Source organism: Aythya marila, assembly GCF_965140915.1.
Source record: "Aythya marila genome assembly, chromosome: 2".
NCBI classification, from domain to species: Eukaryota; Metazoa; Chordata; class Aves; order Anseriformes; family Anatidae; genus Aythya; species Aythya marila.
In genome coordinates, this window is record NC_139043.1 from 154972529 (window position 1) to 154993616 (window position 21088).

A 21088-nucleotide genomic window follows, 5' to 3' on the forward strand; every position below is an offset into this window, starting at 1 on the left:
CTGATTTTTGACCGAGAGGGCAATTAATTGTTGGAGCCTCTCGGTGAGCAATGGCAGAGATTGTCATGGTGGTGTCCTGGCTGTCCTTGTGATGAGAGGTGCAGAAGCTTTTGGGGATGGATGTGTGATGGTCAGGACATCTGACCCCTGGAGCCCTGTGCAAACTGCTGAGGACAGATAAAAGCCAAAGCACTTCAGCACAAAAGTTTTACCCAGTTTAGCCAGAAGATAACAGCACATTTACTCCTCGCAGCTCCGCTGTAATAAAAGACATCACCTCCCCTTACAAGCTGTGCCTCTCAATTAGCAGAGGCGGGTGAGAGTCTCTCCTAACTCAGCCGTAAAGCTCTCCTCCGCCACGGAGAGGCTTAGCACCAGGTCGTCTGGTGGTGTCTACAGAGCGATGCAGATTTAGTTCAGCTTCAGCATGTGCCAGCTGGGGCCCTGGCAGAACAAGCCCAATCTTTTCTTCTGTGTCCGCAGGGGCCAATGCCTGCATGGCACTCAAAAGGAAAAGGCGCTGAGCCCCGCTAGGGCTCAAAACCAGAAGGGTCTTGCTGCAGTTGTTAATTTGCAAGGGGAGGAAAAGGCGGGGAGCCGTCAGAAGCTAAAAATAAACCCGCTCGATTTGTTCTCGAGAAAGTATCAAATGCCGGCATGATTTGATTTGAGCAGAAGAATTGAGCTTAATTGGGTTAGTTATTAAAATCTCCCGGTGCAAATAGGTTACTCTGGCAAAAGGGATATTGTTATGAAGCAACATCAAGAAAACGAAAAAATAAAATAAAATAAAAAATAAAATAAAAGGATTAAATGATTCTCTCCTGGCCTTGGAATTGCTCCTGCACTCACTGGCAAGAGAATGCCAGACAATCAGTGTACTTCTAAAGAGCATCTCTGATCCACAGCATCCCTCAGCGGCCCCCAGGGAGACTGCAGGGGTGCAAGCCAGAAAAGCTTCTAGAGGTCAGGGAAGGAGCAAGGGCAGGTCAGATGTGAGCTCCCTGTCTGCTTTTAGACATGCTTTTGCACGCTGGGGGTGTTTGAAGCTTCCCACCTCATGTCCCAAACCCTCCCGTGGGCAACAGTTCCCAGTGGAGAATATATGACCACGGCCAAACCACTGAGCCAGGTGTTTTGCATTCAGCTCCCTGCCCTACAACAGGCTCTGTAGGCGACCACGTGCTGGTCACAACTGGGTGGCTTCATCTTACTGTCCTACAGCTCCTCGCCAAATGGTTGGAAATAAAACTGCCACTTTTCTGCCCATTTTCTGCCTTACCCACTGAAGTCGTGAGCTGTTGGCACAGGGACTGTTTCTGCATATGTGCAGAGCACAGCAGGGATCCCGCTTGCCCTCTGGGATTTTATTATAATAGTGATTACTCAAAGGGGAATTTTAAAACAGGAAGAAACATCTGTTTTCAAGCAGCGAGCATAACTTGTTCATTATCAGGGTCTACTGGATGCACCAGGGAGGAATCTGTATTTGAAATGCAGCTGGGGCTGGGGACACACAGTCTTGGGGCGTGACTCCAGAAGCTGAGATATGTAGGCAGCTTGTTGGGTCCTCTCTGAGTTCTTCAAAGCAGCAGGACTTTCCATGCCCATAATCTTGGCTTGGAGCCTTCCCCATAGCCAGTTTGGAGCTCTGGCTAGTTCCAGAGCTTCTGCAGGGTACATCCATCCCCAGGGATTTGCTCCTGACACAGACCCTAAGATGATCTATGCCATCACATCTACATGACCCTTATCAAAGGAGACCTTCAAGGTCATCTCCACCATTGGAAGCAGCATGACAACTCCAGGCCCCCATCTATTGCTTTATATCAAATGTATGTTTTCCCTGCAACTTTGGCACATCTCTGCTGGCATCACTGGACCTTGGCACGGGCAGCGCTTTCCTACATGGGAAGGGAGCTCAGCAGGCAGCTGCCCAGCTCCACGGCTGGTTGCCCTTGGCTTTGGCTTTGGCTTTGGCTTTGGCTTTGCAGCTGCCACTCCTGCCCAGACACAGGCATGCTCTCAGCTTTCTCTTTACTGGTAGATTTAAATGCACAGTAAATAAATATGTTACTGAAAACCATTAAATATAATTTTCCCTTTCTCAACCCTCAGGAGTGATAGATAGCTTCAGCACACTACTTGTGGTTCCCTTCATTTAACAGAACACCTCCTTCTGTGATGGATGCATTTTCTCAGGTCCCACAGACCCTGGAGCCAACTCACCTCTACTCAGAAAAGCATCCAAAAGCCTTCTCTTTCCAAAGGGCTTTCTCTGTAATGCCTCTAAACATATTTTGCATATTTCTGCAGTCCTCCTGGACTCTGCAGCACTGTTTGGAAAGGAGCTGCTAATGCAAATCCAGCCTGTTCATTCTTCCTGCATCCTTGGATAAAAGGGTAGCAGAGTGCCTGAATGAAGCCCACCCAAGGAATATATCCACTTTTTTTTTTTCTTTTTTTTTTTTTCTTTTTTTTTTTTTTTCTACTTGTTTATTTCCTTTGCACCTACTCCAACTTATTTATGCAGAGCATCTTTTGAACCACATCCAGCCCCAAACCTGTGTGGTGACCCCGATGGGTGGAAGGAATAGAGTTTGAAGCCTTGAGGTTCAGCCCCAAAAGCTGGACATCTCACCTTGAAATGAGAGAAGAAAACTTTAGTAGGGCGTAGCAAGAGCAGCTTTCCTCTGAGACAGGGCAGGCATGTAAGAGGACTTTCCTGGGTTGTTACAGGTGTATTAATGAGCTGATCCTCAGGCTGGTCAGAGCTTGCAGACAGGCAAAGCAAATCCCAGAGAGTTTAAAGTGGTTTTGACATTTTTCACCCCACAAAGATCTTCCCTCCAGGCCGTGCTCCTCTCTTTCCCCTTTTACACATCCCTCCTGAGGAAGAGGCTTTACTAATGGAGTTTTTCCTGCCTTGCAGAACCCCATGAGATCTGTGATGAGGAAAGCCTTGCCTCTGTGGTTTGGAAGGAGACGCCCGCTGGGGACGCCGCAGCTGTCCGGTGTCCTCGCAATGCCACCGGTAAGGATGTCTGCATGCCTTGGCTGGGGAAATGGCCCACCTACAGTTCATCCTTCATCCTTTGCCTCCAAGATGAGGACAATGTGGATGTGGGAGGAGAGCATGATCAATGGGCTATCTGCCTTTTGCTCAAGGCTAAGTGAATTCTCTCTGGATTTCTGCAGCTCCTAACTATTTAAAAGCAACCCTTTGATCCATATTAGACACTCTGAGGTGGTTTCCCATCCAACCACTGCCTAATCCTGGACCAGCTTCACTATCAAGGGCTGCTGTGGTATGGCTTGTACATCCAATTGCTACAGATAGCTCTGCAGAAGCAGGCTGGGCTTCACAAGTCCCCTAGTCTTGGCCATCCCCACTGACCATAGAAGAAGCTTGTATCTAAAAGCACAAAATCTGGAATGCATTGCCAAGCCACACTTAGCTGATTTCCACTCCCGTTTATGAACCAGAGTCACTCTCTCTGCTTATATTCAGGTGCTCTGGCCACGGTGGTGGGAAGGGGTAGTGCCTGGGCATCCTGGTGTTATCTGTTGTGGTTACAGCCACACATTCCCCAGGGAGTGGAAAGCAGGGAAGAAGGCTCCAGGAGACGTTCTGGTGGTGGAGATTGACCCCTGATGCATGTTTCTCAATCCCAGGCAGGATCAGAAATAGGGCAGCAGTGTCCATAATGAACATAAAGGTTTTATTCTGTTTGAGTGAGGTTTTTGGATGGAGAAGACCCTGGACCTCTCCGATTCATGCACTCTTGGAGGGTCAGAGTCATTCCAAATGTTAGCCCAGAAGAAGAGCCATATCCATAGGACACTGAACCACTTATCAGTAGCAATGGGACTATGAACCCAGCAATGCCTGGTCCTTGGACACTCTCTGAGTGGATCCCAGAGGATTACTCTGGCAGAGTAATTGCTTGGGCAAGGCGATTCCTGTCCGCTGTCTCCTCGCCGGTACTCCTGTTCCTCTGCATCGCGAAGGCATGTGATTGCCACCGCACAACCCACTGCAAGCTGACGCTGAGGAAAGGCCTGGGGGAGGGCTGCGGGCAGCTTTCAGAGATTCTCAGCTGATGCAAAGATGGATGTTTTGGATATTTTTGCTCGTTGAGACTGTGTAGGCAGCAGAAGACAGTGTGGCTGGTTTAGCTGCAAGTACCAGACCGTGCCGCCTGGGGAGGCTCGTGGGACTTCCAGAAGCAGGGAGAAACTTGCTTTGATGGGCAAATTAAACTTTCTTTTACCTTGGCCAGCTGTGTCCCAGCTGTTAAGTTTTGTTTTCATTTGCGTCTCTTGTATTGGCCTACCCCTCAGTAAGAAATGAAGGAGAGGAATTGCACATAATGTTTCCCAAAATGCACAGAACCTCTCCCAAAATACACAGAACCTCTCCCCAAATGCACAAAACCTCTCCCAAAACACACATAACCTCTCCCCACCATTGCAGATGCCCCTGCTGCCCTTGGTGCTACCAGCATTGACCAGTTCTCCATGAAGGTGCTGGGCTTTTCATCCAACTGCTCCCACTCCCATGCTCTTTTCTTTCCTCTTCCAGGGCTGATCCTTCGAAGATGCACTTTAGATGAAGAAGGGATAGCTTACTGGGAGCCTCCAACCTATGTCAAGTGTGTTTCTATTGATTACAGGAACATACAGATGCTGGTAAGGCAGACAGACTTCAACACCTGATGAGTTTATGATCTCCCCAAATGTTTCTTATACTGTTAGAAGTACAAAGAAGAAGGAAAGCAACATTTCTACATGAAAGGGAGATACCAGCTCCTCTCTGATTTTGTGTTACTGCTTTTGTCTGCCTAGCTTGTGATATATGGGCTCTCCATTGACAAGGGATGGTTCCCCACTGGCTATTTTAATATCTAGCCTGACAGAGTCCAGGTCTTACCAGGTCTTCCATATCACATTATCCATAAGAATGACTGTGATTGTAACATTTTTAAATAAGCCACTTATTTTTCATTAGTTTTACAATTGTTACTGTGGTTAATTTTCCTGTTTCTGCTGGTCTTCCCATGGATTGCCTTAAAGTGGCATTGCCTTTATGAGAACCGTTCTTTTCTTTTCAGGAAGAGGTGCAGTCTGTCCCAAAATAGTTCCAGACTGGTTATAAGAAAACAAGGTTTTAGGGCAAAATAGCTGGCCTTAGGTTTGCAACAGAATAGTGTCTGTGTAGTAGCATAACTCTTCTGAACATATAAAAAACCTTTTCTTTGTGGGCATACCAAAAAATTACATTTTGCTCTTCTATCATTTTAAAAATATCACAGGCTTTCAGGTCAGCAGAGATTGTTAGGTTCATCTAATCTGTGCTCTGAATTACAAGGAAGGTCACAAAGCTTCCCCCAGCCATTCCTACAGTGAGCTCATTAACTGGGCTTTGACTGTCACTGACGTGTTTGTCATGTTTCCCTCTGCTCCTCAGACCAGGGAACATCTTTCCAAAGCTCAGCGTGGGCTGATGGTAGACGGGCTGTCAGAAGTGATCCAAAACCTTGTGGAAATCTCCCAGGATGGAACCAGCTACAGTGGGGACTTGCTGTCCACCATTGATGTACTCAGGAACATGACAGAGATCTTCCGTAGGGCTTATCACAGCCCAACTTCTGGGGATGTGCAGGTGAGCTGAGATGTGTATCCTGGCTGGAAAGGCTGGGTTGAGGGCTCAAGATTTGATTACCTCCTTTTGAGCTGACTCAGTGCTGCTGAAAAGCTGGAGTATTTTCCACGTGAGCAAAGTGTCTCTGCATGTTAACAAACCCTGCCTTTGAGGTTGGTTCTCCCCAGCTTACAGAGTCAGAACTTGAAAACCAAAGTCACTCTGAACTATTTCAACTCGATAGCACTTACTGGGGAGTCTAATTGATATGAGAGCACTCTTTGCAAGGGATTACAGCCTAATGACTACAGGTAAGATGATCCTGTGATATTGGGTAGCTGGATATTGACGAGGGAAAATGTCTCTGTGCTTCTCACCCTAGGATTTTACTTTCAGCATCTGCATGCAGAGTGGTTACAAGATATGCCCTTGGGATAGGTCATCACTACATGACTTGAAACATTAAACTGACCCAACAGGATCTGCAACGGGTGGTAAAACTAGAGGGGGAAAAAAAAAAAAATCAATGGTCCTGAAATATCTTGTCTCCTTCCTTCTCGCTGCATGCTGCATGGTCAAACAAAGGTACTACCATGCGTAGCACTCTCTTGATCCACCACTGCTTCTCTTTGCAAGCCACAGAGAAGAAATGACAATGATTCCCTATGCTGAAAAAAAAATATGAAATAGTAGGAAATGGGATGAGAAGTGATTTATACAAGGCAAGATCATCTGTTTTTAATCAGTTTCTGGCAGACATCTGTTTAATTTGCTCTTAAAAATCTTCAGTAATAGAGACATTTTCCCAGTCCAGTGCCTTAACAGGTATAGCAGTTAGAGTGAAGTCCTTGGGAAAAAGGCTTTTCTGCAACCTGAATTGCTGCTAACATCCCTGGGGGCAGAGGCCTGTGAAATGCCTCGGGAGCCTTTGGGAACAGGACCTTGGGAAGGCTCGTGGAGCACAGGTGATGCTCACATGTTCCTTGTGCACCTTCATGTCCTTCCTTGAGTGGGACACACGTGGCTAACAGCCTCCTTTGTCTTATTTTGTCTCCTTTCTCCAGAACTTCGTCCAGATCATCAGCAACCTTTTATCAGAGGAAAACCGAGAGAAATGGGAAGAAGCTCAGCTGGTATGAACCTTCAGCACACCCCGTGGAGCAAGTCAAGCCTTCAGCATAGGCTTAAGCCATGACAAGGGGAATTTCTAAGGGTCTACATGTCTTTTGTCCATGTTGCTTTGTGTGCAACATGAATCTGTTCCAGCCACAGACCACAAAATATCTCCATCCACTAGTGCTGTTCTTCTCTGATAATTTGTTGTGATGAAAGACACAAATAAACTGGATGTGGTCAGCTCTGATCAGCTTCAGAGTTGACCACCTCTGAAGGAGTTACTCCCAAACAGCTGATACATGTAACTGGTCTTTTGGGTGAGCTCAGTGCCAGGCTGAGTCATATTTATGGAGTACTCAGGAAGCCACAGGATTTCAGCCCTAAGCCAGGGTCTCTGCATGAGTAACAGGAAAAAAAAAATAACAATAATAAAGGAAAAATGGTGATGAATACTAAATTTTGGATAGTTCTCAGAGATCAAGCTGTGTTTAGAGTTGATCACACCCTTGGCTTTTTATAATTCTCGTCTCCTCCTCTTGCCAAGATAAAGCACTGGGATTACATGGGTCTGAGTTTCTGGCTACAAAGATGCAGGACAGGCAGGATTTTCCTAGTTCAGAGCTATTCTCTGCTCACCTGAGCTTCTTGTTCTGTTCAGTGTAAGATGATCAAGGGTTCATTTATATTTTTTTGTTTCTTTCTCTCATCTCAAGGACTGGGATCCTGCTGAATAATTCTGTAGCTATACCCTTGTATACTTGGAGGAGAGGTTGACATGGTTTGTTTTTCTATCCATGTCACACTTGCTCTTTGTCTCTTTTGTCCCATTTACACTCTTTGCTTGTCCCTGTTCCTTTTCCTTTTCCTATTCCCTTAACAAGCTCTTGGGCTTCTCAACGTCTTCATGTTGCTGCAGGTTTTGGGGATTCAGAGTAAAATGGTTCTGCCTCAGACCAGCAACAACTCTGGTGAATGAGCCAATGGTAATGCTCATTCCTTCCAAGTCCATTCCTCATTATTGCACCTTGGAACAAAAACACCAGTTCACTTTGGTCACAGCCTAAAAAATAACCTGGCCAACGTGAATAACTTAGCTTTTGTGAGATCAGTCCTCTGGAAAGTACCCATAGGTGTGGATCAGAACATGGCAGCCCCTTTTTAACCACCTTTCGTTGCTGTGAAAGTCATTAGAGAGGTCTGGAAGTATTAAACAAACAAGAAAAAAAAATCATTTGACACAAAAAAAAATCAATATTCACCCCAACCAGGGAAGTCTTCTGGGAAGGAACCTTCCCACCAGGGGTACAGTCATTGGTAGTCCAAAACTTGACACAGGAGCTAAATGCTCAGCTGTGCTACAGTTCCTTCAACAACAAAACCTCCACCAGGAGCTGAGCAGCCTTGTGGACATCTCCTTCTCCCCATTCTCCTGAGATCTGTTTTTTTCCCGTTGCACTTGGATGGCGCGTTCTGGTTTCAGGAGCAGTAAGGGACCAAATGCACAATTTCAAGCCTCCAGGTGTGTGTACATATTTCAGAACAGTGCAGAGGAAACTGATGAGTTGTCATGACAACAGGGAAATCCTATTGATCCCCGTAAAAACAGCTGCAGCTTACTCCCGGTGGCAATTTGTTCCCATCGGCTTTCCCTGTATGATCTCTTTGCACCTATAGATGCTGCCAGCTTTGCAGTGACCTGCATGAGCAGCAGGACAATGATGAAATCAACGTGAAGAAAATGTTTATGTGGCATTTCTTTTAGTGGAAATGGTGATGGCAGCCCAACACCGTGGCTTTAGGACAGAAGCTGCCCTCAGAAGTCTTCAGGCACTGGATGTCAAAGAGGCTTCAGCAGTCTCTGTTCTTCTCACTTAAAGCTGATGGAGCAAACTCAGGCTTCGTGCTTCACAAGGTTAAACAGTCCTTTTGAAATGAAGGTTTTGGCTCCCAACTTGCTCATTAAAAATAAACCCTACTTCATTACAGTCTCACATTCCAGTGTCCTGCAAACTCCCAGGCATTGGTGTTGTTCAAGGGAACAAAAAATAATAAATAAATAAATAAAATAAAGAAGAAAAAACTTCAGATAGAGAAGGGCTATCATGTTTTTTTGGGAAGGTTAGCCATACAATATGGTCATATCATATATGACAGAAGCCTGATAGATAATGGCCAGTGTAGCTTGGGGTTACTTTGACTTTGTGATTTCAGTCCATAACAGAATATAAACATATCCAGTTAAAATTAGTTTCCTCACTTGCTGCTCCTTATGCGCACACCTGCTGTATTGGCAGGACTGTTTGATCTGATCCTGACAGAGTTTTATTCTCACTGAGCTTCCTTTGGCTGGCCAGACAGAGGGACACGCGTGGCCACCCCTGTGCTCCTTCTCCATCTCTCGCCAGCTCAGCCTTCCTTCTGCCTCCATCCTATCCTGCTGTCCTCAGCTGCCCCTTCCACTCTGATCAGCCACCTTGGGAGGTCTGAATTACAGTGAGGATCCACAAGCATGAAAATCGATGGAAGAGAGGCAATGTAAGGAGCTTTTCTTTGACCTCCCGTGGTGGTTGCTCAGCCCAGTAGGCAATTGTGCCTCGAGGAAGGCAGGCAGTCAGCAGAGCTCATTGCAGGTGGATTATCTTTTATGAAATCAGCCACTGCTTAACCGGTTATTGTTTAACAGCTTTATGTATGCCTGGAAAAGAAGAGCTATTGCCAATGACCTTGTCATGTGGGGAACACCAGGAAAGGAAAGAAAAAAGAGACCAAAGATCCAACGCAGCTGGGCAAGAAGCAACTTGGTTTTCTGGAGAGTGAGGTGCTGCCAACAGAATGGGAATGCATGAAAATGGACCACAGTGCTTTTCTGCAGAGAAAAAGTGATCCGGTGCCTGGAATTTGACATTAGGCCCTGGAAGTCCTTGTTAAGCACGTGCTTGTTGGACCATTTTTGTTGGGATATGGTCTGCCTTTCTGGTGGTTTCTGACTCAGGTCAACAACTGGCTGAAACGTGTCAGAGATGTGGTTTGGTGGACTGTATTAAATATACAAACTACCCCCCCATCACTTTTCTACCTCTTCCCCTGCTCATTGGAAGGTAGCAGTTTAAGGCTGCAGGTGCCTCTGGTGTTGGGTTTAACCAGTCATTCAAAGACTTTTCTTCCAGTGTTTTCATGTCTTTGTCACTAAACACAGCCTGATTCATCTCAGGAAGAAGGTTTAGGGGCTGGATTCCTGCCTTTGAGAATGATCTTCCCTCCCTCCAGGAGAATTTAACTCTGGATATCTTTAAAGTGCCCCAGGTCACCCTGATCTTTGACCTAGAGGAAGGCTCAGACTGAAGAACAGCAATTGGAAATCCAACAGAGATCAAGAGAAAAAGCCAACAAATATCTCCCCATTCTCACCACCTTTCTGTACACCTCTTTACTAGTGTGTCTCACCAAACTGAGACATCCAAAGGTCCCTGAGATGCTCCAGGTGGTAGGGAAAGCAGTGAACCTCCCTTCAGTTCTGTTCCCTGCTTCTCCCTGGAGATCCTATTGTGCTGCTTTTTTTCTCCACATGTAAGAAAAGTTCTCCCAGACATCCCCCTGACAACAAGCCTAAAAGCCAGCCTACTAGAAACCTGCCCTTTGTGCATGCCAACAGTGTAGGCTGGAACTTTTGGGTGATAAAAAAAAATAAAAATAGCTATCCTGGAAGGGGCAAGGTTTAGTGGGCTCCCTCTCAGTAGGTTATTTATATGCAACCTTCTTCTGACTCTACATGTCTGTGGCTTCCTGAAGCCAAAACATGTTTCTCAGACCAAACATTGCAGTACCTGAGGATAAGGGAGGTCTAAGGCTTGATAGAGGCTCTCAGAATTTGACTTAGGGCAGATATTCAACACTGACCGCTCTTCACTTTCCGATGAGATGTCTCTGGAAGGGCAAATTGTCTCTGGTAGTAGAGATAAACCTGAGGAAGAAGATGATGATACCATAGATTACCTGCTCCAGACAAGCTCTGACATTTCTCTTTGCTTTGCTTTGAGATATTGCCCTCCACACTCAGTTTCATCAATTACTCTTTCCTATCTTTTTATTTATTCTAGGCTTCCTTAGCATTTCTCAGCCCTCATTCTCCAAAGCTCCATAATATTCCCTTATATCCAGTGTCTGTTCCACTACCAGTATGAGGACAAAAATCTTTGCCTTCAGATAAACTCATGCTGGGCTTTTTGTTATCCATGCTACCAGGTATTCTCCTTCTCTCTGCAGATAGGGCCAAATGCCAAGGAGCTGTTCAGGCTGGTGGAGGATTTCATTGATGTCATCGGATTCCGCATGAAAGATTTCCGGGACTCCTACCAAGTGACCGACAACCTGGGTGAGCTGATTTGCACTCCCTGTGTTGAGTGTAGACCCCAGGAAGCTGTAATTGCAGGGCAATATGTATAACCTGAAAGGTGGGGAGGGAAGGAAGGGAGCCAGTGGGTGGCGGAACATCAAATAGTCTGGGGAAGAATGTGGATGGACAGAACTATGGGGTGGCTTTTCGCCAAATAAGCTAGGGCTTCAGACTGAAGAAGGTCATGGAGAGATTTGAGAGATAGCTATAGAACTGTGAATGGAGAACAGATGACAAACTGGGAAGAATTAAGCTGCTTCCTTTTATTTTTTAATACAAGAGCCACACAGCAGCCAATGAAGTGATCAGGCAGCAGGCGAACAGCAGGCAGCGTTTGATTTATGCTGTAAGCACAACCGCAGCATGGAGCTTGGGGCTGGAGGATGCTGCAAGAAGCCAAAAAGTACAGATGGGTTCGTGATGGGATTAGGAAAATGCACAAAGGAGAGGTCCACCGGTGGCTGTTAAAGTTGATGGTCTGGATGCAACCCCTAGCTGAGGAAGTCTGCTGACTGCTGGGAGAACACGTCCAGAGAAGTCTTGGTTTTCTTTCTTGTACTTCTCAAAGCAAATACTACTGTCCATTCCTGGAGATGTGGTGTAGGAGCAGAAAGACCTCTCTTTTGCCAGGTTTAGTGCAAACATGTTCTTCACTGAGCAGAAGCATGAGACTTAACAATTCATGTCTCCCTCCTTCATGCATAAAGAAGATTGCTTTCTTCCTGGAGCTACTGAGGTCCACCCTCATGGTTCTGCTACCTGATTTCCCACTGTTTCCTCCAGCATTTTTTTCAGCATGTGTGAATTTATTAAGGCTGGTCTTGCTTACTGAATTTATCTGTTCCTTCCCTCTAGTCCTTGGCATTCACAAGCTGCCCGCTAATGCAGCAACTGACATCACCTTCCCCATGAAAGGCTGGAGGGGCATGGTGGACTGGGCCAAGAACTCGGAGGACAAGGTCACTGTCTCCAAGAGCATCCTGTCTTCGGGGCTGGCAGGTAGGCAGAGCAGTCAAAGCACTCCAGGAGAAAATGTCTTCTTCATTTTCTAAGAGAGGTTCCTTCCATTTGGCTGGTCTCCAAGCTCTCCTCCCAGCTGAGCTTGCTCACAAAAGCTCATCATATCCCTTCTGAGTGCAAATAAAGCTTTCAAATGTGGTCAGACTGAAGGTCAAGTGTGAACGCCTTGCCCAAGTTCAGGAGCAGGCTCAGTGCATGGGTTTGGATGTTTGTCTTCTCCTAAATCAGCAGCATGTTTGAAACAGAGCAAGAGTCAGCACAAAAAAATCAGGGCAATGCTATCTTGATGATTGCTTCTTACAAGGCTTCTGAACCTGCAAAGAAGTGAAAAGAAAACTTGTGTCTGCACAGGGTTGCTCATTTCTTGGTGCATATGGGTTCTGAGCTCCATCCACAATCATCTGCAGGGCATGTTGAAATGAGTCTCTCAGGCCTCCTTGAATATGCTGGCTTTCTAATATGGGAAAGCACAAGTCGTTGTCTCTGTTGGTACCTTATAGGTACAGTTAATGAGCACGGAAAGGCAGATGTAATAGGGGAACAGCCATGTAAGCAAACAGTGCTGTAAGTGTCCTCCAAGACTGGATCTGGTCCTGGAAGAGCCATCTAAGGATGAGCAGCTGAAGCTTACAAACCTCCAGCTCTATCACAGCCAAGATCCTTTGACATCTTGGGAGGGTGCTGGGATACCCAAGACTGTGGGACCTGGGGTTTTACTTGCTCACAGTCTCATAGGAACATACATTTCTTTGGTAAATATCCTACTGCATTCAATTAGCACCAAGGGGAAGACTTTCTCCAAAGGCTGCAGGATCCCTGTGTTTGCACAGGGATTCACAGGAAAGGCCAAAAGACTGTCAGTTTCCCTGGAGAAGCAATGCTTATGTGATTGCTCTGAAAGCCCGTCAGTCTTCCTTGTCTTCCACCCACCTCATTTGAGCCCAATTTTGAAAAAAAAAAAAAAAAAAAGAAACGTCCAGAGTCATTTCTGCCCTGTGCTGAGGGAGTGGGTGCTTTCTAGGCTCAGCCTAAGTATGAGACACCAGAGAAGCTCCACAGCAGGCTGCTTCCCTGGCTTTCCTCATCTCCAAGTGATTTATTTCTCCCCCTACAACTCAGCCTTGAGATTGTCCCTGCTGCCTGCTCTTTGCCCAGCAAAGCTCTCGCTGTTTTTATCTGGGCTGTGCAGGATGCAGGAGGAGGCCGAGCGGCGTGCCCGGAGGTCACGCAGAGCATCCAGGCTCCTTTGGGACCACGGCCCCTGCAGCCTCCCAAGGCATCACACAAGTGATGGGGTCAGGCCAGGCACTGCAGGGCATCTCCCCTCCTGGGCTGCCCTTGTTGGCCCGCATGCAGCTCTTCTCTGACAGCTCAGTGGCTGAGGACAAGGCTGAATGCCTCTGGGTGGCTGTGAGAGACCTTCTCACCCTACACATGTTGCCCACTGTAGTACTGTCAGAGGGATTAGTGGGATTTCTGGAGGGGAAGACACCAGGATTAAATTAAACGTCAGGATTAATAAGCCTTGCCTGCAGGCAAGCAACGTCACCCCAAAGGTGCTCGTTCCTCCCTTCTGTCCCATGGAGACCTGATGTGGTTATAGCAGCACCTGCATCCCACCACAGTGATGCTGGCAATGGCTGTGCCATGGCAGAAACCCCCATGAGAGGTCCTGTCCTGCACCTGGCTGACGCCTTCTGGGGCACACATTTCTCTCTGTCATGGGGCAAGGGGAGAAGGAAGCACAGATCTGGATCCAGCCCCTTCTCTGCCATGCCCCATGTGCTGTCCTGGTGGGTTCTGGGGGGCAAAAAGGGGTCAGCTGGGGGGACAGATGACATCCCGATTGTCTCAGTGCTCTTTTCTTCTTCCCTTTCCTCTGGTGTCTTGCAGAGGCAGACGACTCTTCTGTCTTCGTGGTGGGGACCGTGCTGTACCGGAATGTGGGCAACATCCTCTCGCTCCAGAGGTAAGAGCTTGTGAGACCACACCTGGTGCCGGTGCTGGGTCCAGTATAAGAGCCCTGGGCACACTGGGGAGAGCCCTGGGCATACTGGGGAGAGCCCATAGCAGGGCCATTAAGGTTCTGGAGGGCCTGGAGCCCCCCTGTTATTAGGAGAGGCTGCGAGAGCTGGGGCTGCTCAGCCTGGAGAAAAGGAGGCTCCGGGGGAGCTCCCCCACATCCCTGCAGCCCTACAGGGAGTTGTGGAAAGGATGGATCCAGGCTCTTGTCTGTGGTGTCCAGCAACAGGACAAGAGGCAAGGGGCACCAAAGATCTGCCGCCCCTGGTCTTCCAGGAAAATACCAAAGGTGCAATGTGGCAGGTCTTGGCTCAGTCATGCAAATGTTTTGCCCCCCACAAACCAATATTCAGTGGGACCATGCTCATCTATATTAGATTTGCTTGCTGCAGGGGCAGGAAGGCTTTGTCCTGTCCATGCAGCCCTGGCAGAAGTGGAAGCAAGGTTCTGGTGCTTCTGCACCCCTGCCTGCTAGCTTCCTGCTCTCCACCACCCCTGTCCAAGGGGTTCCCCATCCCCAGGGATTTGGGGAGCTTAAGACATAGGGACACGGGTGACCAGCCACCAACTGGGGAGCTGCCAACCCCAGCGAGCCCTTCAGGAGCATCTCAGCAGAAGACAGGCTCTGGGAGAGGCGAGCAGTGGATCAGCACGCTTGGCCGCACATGTCTACCACGTTCCCGGCCACTGCAACACGCCTCAGGCACCCAAGCTTTTGTGTTCAGCACTCCCTTCCTTTTTCTTTTCCCTTTCTCATGCTATTTCACTCTTTTCTTTATTTTTTTTTTTTTTCTGAGGCTGGGACCGAGGCAGTAAATTCAGCATCCTAAGGCACCTTCTAAATCTGTTCTGCACTGATTAGTGTGAGCCCATTTACCATAAACACCAGGGCATCTCTTCTCACTGATAATCATTTAAATACCTACAGATTTAGCACTGGCAATGGCAAAAGAGCTCCAAGTGAGTGCAGAGGGGAATTAAGAAGCCAGCCAACTGTATTCTGTAATATCTTCCATTACGGCGCTGGGAATTAGATCAGAAGGGCAATAAACATCATTGGCTCAAATGATCCAGCGGTATTTCAGTGTTTTCTGGCCAAGCAGTGAATGAGCTCTGAAAACTAGCAGCTGCAGCACCGCCGCCGCTGAGCAACGTTCCCGTGGGAGAACTGATTTAAGACATTCCTTAATTAAAGGACTGTCCCTCTTTAAAAAATCCAGAGCCCTGAATCACCTGTGGCTATACGAGGCCAAAAAAAAAAAAAAAAAAAAAAAAAAAAAAAAAGAGGTAATAGGAGCAGCAGCAGAGAAGTACCTCTTAATTCACCGCCGTGCAAATGGACACAGCAAGAAAAAAGGAGAATGTCTTTAAATAACCATGCAGCCATGTAGTACCTGCCTACAGGGTAAAAATATTTCTGATCACAAAGGAGAGCAGCTATTCCTGGGTACACATGAGCATTAAGGACCCTCATCCTGGGTTTGACCACATCGACTCAATGCAGAGTTATTTTCCCTTAAGGAAAAAAAAATGTAGATTTAATTCAGCAAACTGCACCAGCTGAGCTCTTCCTAATTGTCCCAATTTACCTCCCCCAAGCAGCAATCCCTTATCTCAGCCATACATTTCCCTGTCCCCTCGGATCCAGATAGCCCTGAGCAGAACCAGTAGCTTTGTGCTCAGAGCATGCATTTTTCAGGTGCAGATGTGTTTCTGGGATGATGCTTGGGAATAACTTCTGGTTGGGCTGGGATGACTTCATTCTGCATGAGAGCATATCCTGTGTGCTAGCGAGTTACCACACTGAAAATCTTTCTGCTTTTATTTGCAACACCTATCTTTGTGTGGTCTGCAGCCTTTAAAAGGATGTTTCCATGCCACATTGGTTGTTCACACAAACACTGGAGAGTGCTGAACCAAGACCTGACCCTTCCAGACCCAGCTACTAATGAAGCTATGCATGGATGTTTGCCTTTCAGCAGCTCTAGTTTTTTGGCTTTTCTACAGCTGCCTATATTTTAAAGCTTGCAGCTGACATTTACTCCCATTGACTTCCCCCTTTACTCATCCTTTGTAGGCTGTTTTTTGTGCTTCGTTGCTTCTTCTTTTTGATTTTAATGATTTATTTTTTTTTTCTTTAACTTTCTAAAATAGTGTTGTTCCCTCTGCTGTTGGTCTGCAATAATGTCTTTCTGAACATCCACTTGCACAACCTTGGATGATTCCAAGTTTGTTTTATTTTGGATGTTGGTGTTCTTTTTATGTTTCTTTTTATTAAATTTTATTTTTATTCTTATTTTAAACCCACCTGCCCTTAAGCAAGTACAATACTTTTTTAGGAAATCCTTTTGTAAAAGGAGGATAAGACCCAGACAGAAAAGTGAATGGTTTTGCCAATGCCAGTAGACTTGGTGAAGTTTTGGATGGGGAGAGATTTCCATCAGTGCAGGAAGAGCTGGGAGCAGCCTGATACTAGTCCCACTCTCCTACCCAGCCTTGTCAGCTGCTGGCCATGGGGACCTTTTACATTCTCAGACACCTGATTTTTTTTCCTGCTGCAGAAATAGTGGGATCCCCTGTGTATTTAGGTGTCCAGTATCCTGTGAAGTGTCTACAAAGAATTTGGCTTTTTAGAGACCAGCAGCGCAGCTATGGGAGGTATCCCCTCCCTGCCTGCCCCTCTTAAGAGATGAATCTCCTAGGCCTGCCAGCATTAATAAAGTATTTGACTAGCATGGACATTTAGGCAGACACACATGAGAGGCTTGGCCTCTTTGCATTTTCTTTTGATTCTCAGAGGCTGGAGAAACATGTCAGTGCCTCTGGTAATGAGCTTCACGTGGTGTCCTACAACCTGTTAAAGGCCACCATGGCAAACTTGTAGTGCAAGGCAGATTGAGGCAGATTTTGAGAGAAAGAGAGAAGGAGAAAATAAAGAGAGAAAGAGAGAAGACAGAGAGAAGACAGAAAGACAGACAGAAAGGAAGGAAGGAAGAGAGAGAGAGAGAGAGAAAAGAAAGAGAGAAAGAAAGAGAGAAAGAGAGAAAGAAAGAAAGGAAGGAAGGAAGGAAGGAAGGAAGGAAGGAAGGAAGGAAGGAAGGAAGGAAGGAAGGAAGGAAGGAAGGAAGGAAGGAAGGAAGGAAGGAAGGAAGGAAGGAAGGAAGAAAGAAAAGAAAGAAAGAAAGAAAAAATTTATTTTTCTTTTTGTAAGGATATGAAATGAACTCTGTTTCTTCATGTCAGGGCCAGAAAATATGTCTGGGACATATTCTTGCCATGTTCTTGCCAGGGTAGATATGGCTTTTAAGGCCAGTAGCTGCAGGGGTCCATAACGCATTTCATAAATGGTCTAATTCCCAGGGAAATAAATGCAGAGTGGCTGTGCGGAGAGCTGGAGGGGCAGAGGGCAGGGTCCATCACCAGCAGGTGTCTTTGATGGCATTTTAAAGTAATGGGGCCAGTTCTTTCTGCACTGTATTCACTAAAGCTTGTACAACCACTGATGAATGCAGTGGGACTCTCCGTTTTGCAAAGGGACGCAGTGGGATTCAGCACTTTCCCCCAGTGGCCATTAAAGCACATCTTCTCACTTCTCTTCCCAGGAACAGCACTGTTCTAAACTCCAAGGTCATCTCTGTGACTGTGAAGCCATTTCCCCGGTCTCTCCTCACCCCCTTGGAAATTGAATTCTCTCACCTGTACAATGTAAGTCTTTCCTGGGAAGCTGCACCACCCCACATCTGCGTTTTGCTTCTTCCTTGCCAAGGCAGGAAGAGCATGATGGCACTGCTTGCATGGGGAAACACGGGCATATTTGACCCACATTCACATCATTTCACTGTGAGGCACAGCTGTGGGCAAAAAAAAGAAATGTACATTCATCAGAAAATAGGCTATGACAGTGATCTTCCCGGGTAAAGGAAGAGGGAAGGGAAAGGTTGTTCTGATTGATGCTTGCAATGTTCCTTGCAGATACCACTAGAGACTTGAATATTATTGTTGTGGTCAGTGCTGTAAAAGGCAGATGAAGATCCCCTCTAGGGTCCCCTGGCCAACCCCAAGCAGATGTACATGATGGACATTTACATACCCCCAGGTCCCTTCTTGATGTGGATTTCAGATGTCTTCCTGAGGCTTTGGAACACGAGTATTAGATCTGTCATGTATTTGCTTTGGACCTTCCAGGAAGAATTTTCTGAAGTGCACAAAGACAGCTGCAGAAGAAGTAATGATAAATGTATTTCAGGGGCTTTAACCACACCTGGCCACCCCCTATAGGGTCGTGGCTCTTCAAAGAACTGTGTCCCACAGCAGGACGTGGTGTACTTGATCCACTTTCCAGAAGGGAGCAGCAAAAGGATTCTGTATGAGAGAAGGGATGAGGAAGAATATCAGTAGGTAGAGACAGTATTTGGAGTCAAACCCTTGCGTAGTCCTTGTGTTGATGGAGAGCAAAGCGAGGCCCATTTTATTTCACCTTTCAACCCAAGGGTAAAAGAAGCTATTCCAAGGCCTCATATCTGTGCTCCACATCAGACACACCATGCTTAAAGTACTGGAAACTGTTCAGCAGAACCTGAATAGTTCTCTCCTCTTGCTACAAATACCCCATAAACAGCACAACACTGATGTGCTCCATTTTCCTCTTTCTTTTTTTCCTGACAGGGAACCACCAACCAGACCTGCATCCTGTGGGATGAAAATGAAGGGTGAGTTTTGTGGCTTTCTCTTTACTCTCACGGGTCCGTGTGTTTTTGGGGTGAAATCCTCACAATTTTAGGAGTGATGTGTCAGTCTGTTGTAGTCGCTTGAACTCTTTACTCGTTTTTTTCCTGCATCAACCTCCACAACTAGCAAAGGCCTTTGCCCTGGTGGGGAACAATCCTTCCTTCACACAGATGAATCTCTCCTGGTGTTGTATATTATTGTCAGTTGAACTGGGTCTTATACTTAAAGAAGTAAAATCAGGTTTGTCAGTGTAGCTCATGAAGGGATCTGTGTGCCAAGAATGTCACATACCTGTAACAGGGCATCATATCAGTCTGAGCAGGGATCTTATATCTGCTTCTGCTCACAGGAAGGGAGGTTTGTGTATTCCTTTGACCCCAACCCATGTTTTACAAGGGTGGCTTCTCATTCTGACTCTTCCAACTTTGGACGTTACAACATGAGGAATACGTGAACTGAGACATAAGATCATGGTGGCTCTAAAGAATAATGCAAAATCAGAGCTCTTTGTTGCAAATATAGCCTGCCATGGTGAAGTAGGTGTTGTGCAACTGAGATATAGTAATGTGATTTCCGTGAAGGTTCCTGCCATAGCTGCCTTGAGTATTGTGATAGTGCCTAGCAGGGAAAAAAAATCCAGAGTTATAAATGTTTCAGGACCATAAAGTCTGTATGGAAAATAATTGCTAGAGAGAGAAAAAAAAAAAAAAAAAAAAAAAAAGCATTCCAAAAATGTGGTCTCAAATCCTGAATGAACTTAACGAGGGCCCAAAGTGTCTGATTTAATGGTGTTTTTACTTCGTTAACTTTTGCATCTCAGTTTGTGGACCGACCTGACTCCTTTTCTGCTTACATTCAGTTTCTCCCCTGGCGCATACCTCTGCTTTTATTATTATTTATTATTATTATCTGCAGCATCTGAAAAATGATTTTATTCTTCCCCTTTCATGCTCCATTAAGCAGCATATACACACATAGGCGGGCAACATATTTGCAGTCAGTTCTTGTTGGTCTGTGATTAATTTGGCATGTGTGAGTGGATCCAAATGAAAGCTGAGGAACCCAGGGAAACTCTGAGCTTGTGAAACCACATCCGTGTTATCCACCAGGGCAGCACTGGTACCTCTGGCTTACCACGGAAATTGCTCCAGCATTTGAGAATGGTTGGTATTCAAGAGCAAGGTGTGGACCTCGAGTGCTCTGCTGACCTCATGCAGCAGGACATGGGTGGAATTAATAAATGGGGATTGTATTGTATTGCCTACATGCCAGAGAGCAGATTCAGTCTGTAGGTCAGCCAAAAAGAGAGAGTTGTCTATAGGTGGGCAGGCTTAGGAGGAAGCTTGGACAGGAGCTGTCCTGTAGGAATTAATTGAGATTAAAGCTTTTGTGTACTACTCTGTTTTTGGAAAGCCAGATTAGAAGCTGGAACCAATGCCTCTTCTGGTCTTCACAGAAGCTTGAGTTTTTTGGTTTTGTGTATTTTTTTTTTTTTCTGCCATACGTTTTGCTTTTATAAACCTATCCAGCGAGAGGGTTGTATCCAGAAGGTTGAGGGTATTTCGTTCTTACTTACCCCCTTGAATTATTTGTAGCATGAGAAAGGAAAAAACAAAATCCAGCCTGCACATGGAGGGATTTTAGGTGGGGTGAGGGCATTCAGAGTGGAAACACATCTGCTGGAGCTGGCACTGAAATGTGCCCGGCGTGAGAAGCACGAAGGACTGCCCAGTGCTGGACGTGGCTCGGGGAGCTTGGATGCCACTGCAGATCTGAGGGCAAACCAGTGCCCCTAGCCTCCGCCTTGTCCTGGCAGTTCTGACTGCTCCACATGCTTGTTCCCAAGGCTTGGCAGCTTGTTCAGCTTCTTGTTGTCTCTCTGCGGGCACGGGATGTTAGGAATATTTCGGTCTGACCCATGGCATCAAAGGATGGGCTAAGAGCGAAGCAGGCAATTTCTTGGCACTGACATTGGGGTTCAGTTCTCATGGGTGGTTTCCAAAACCCCAGCAGATTGTTTGCACAAATGTTGCTGCTAAGACTCGTCTTTGTGTTTGTGTGTATGCACGCACACACTTGTTTTCAAACAACATTTGCAGTCTCAAGCAGTTAAAATCTCCAAAATGCTGGTGTCAGCAGATTTTTCAAGGGGATGTTGCAAAGCT

At 46.4% G+C, this 21088-nt stretch overlaps 1 protein-coding gene across 1 annotated transcript in view; it reads left to right on the plus strand.

Annotated features, from left to right (window-relative positions):
- The window catches only part of ADGRB1 (adhesion G protein-coupled receptor B1), a gene marked incomplete at both ends in the record, with an annotated part of 182665 nt that overhangs the window by 58860 nt on the left and 102717 nt on the right, over positions 1–21088 (plus strand). Inside the window, 9 exons of the mRNA XM_082755085.1 lie at positions 2933–3034; positions 4586–4692; positions 5471–5665; positions 6709–6777; positions 11024–11132; positions 12009–12152; positions 14067–14142; positions 17798–17900; positions 18861–18904. Coding sequence (XP_082611211.1) covers positions 2933–3034; positions 4586–4692; positions 5471–5665; positions 6709–6777; positions 11024–11132; positions 12009–12152; positions 14067–14142; positions 17798–17900; positions 18861–18904 — 949 coding nt within the window. The remainder of the gene's footprint in view (positions 1–2932; positions 3035–4585; positions 4693–5470; positions 5666–6708; positions 6778–11023; positions 11133–12008; positions 12153–14066; positions 14143–17797; positions 17901–18860; positions 18905–21088) is intronic.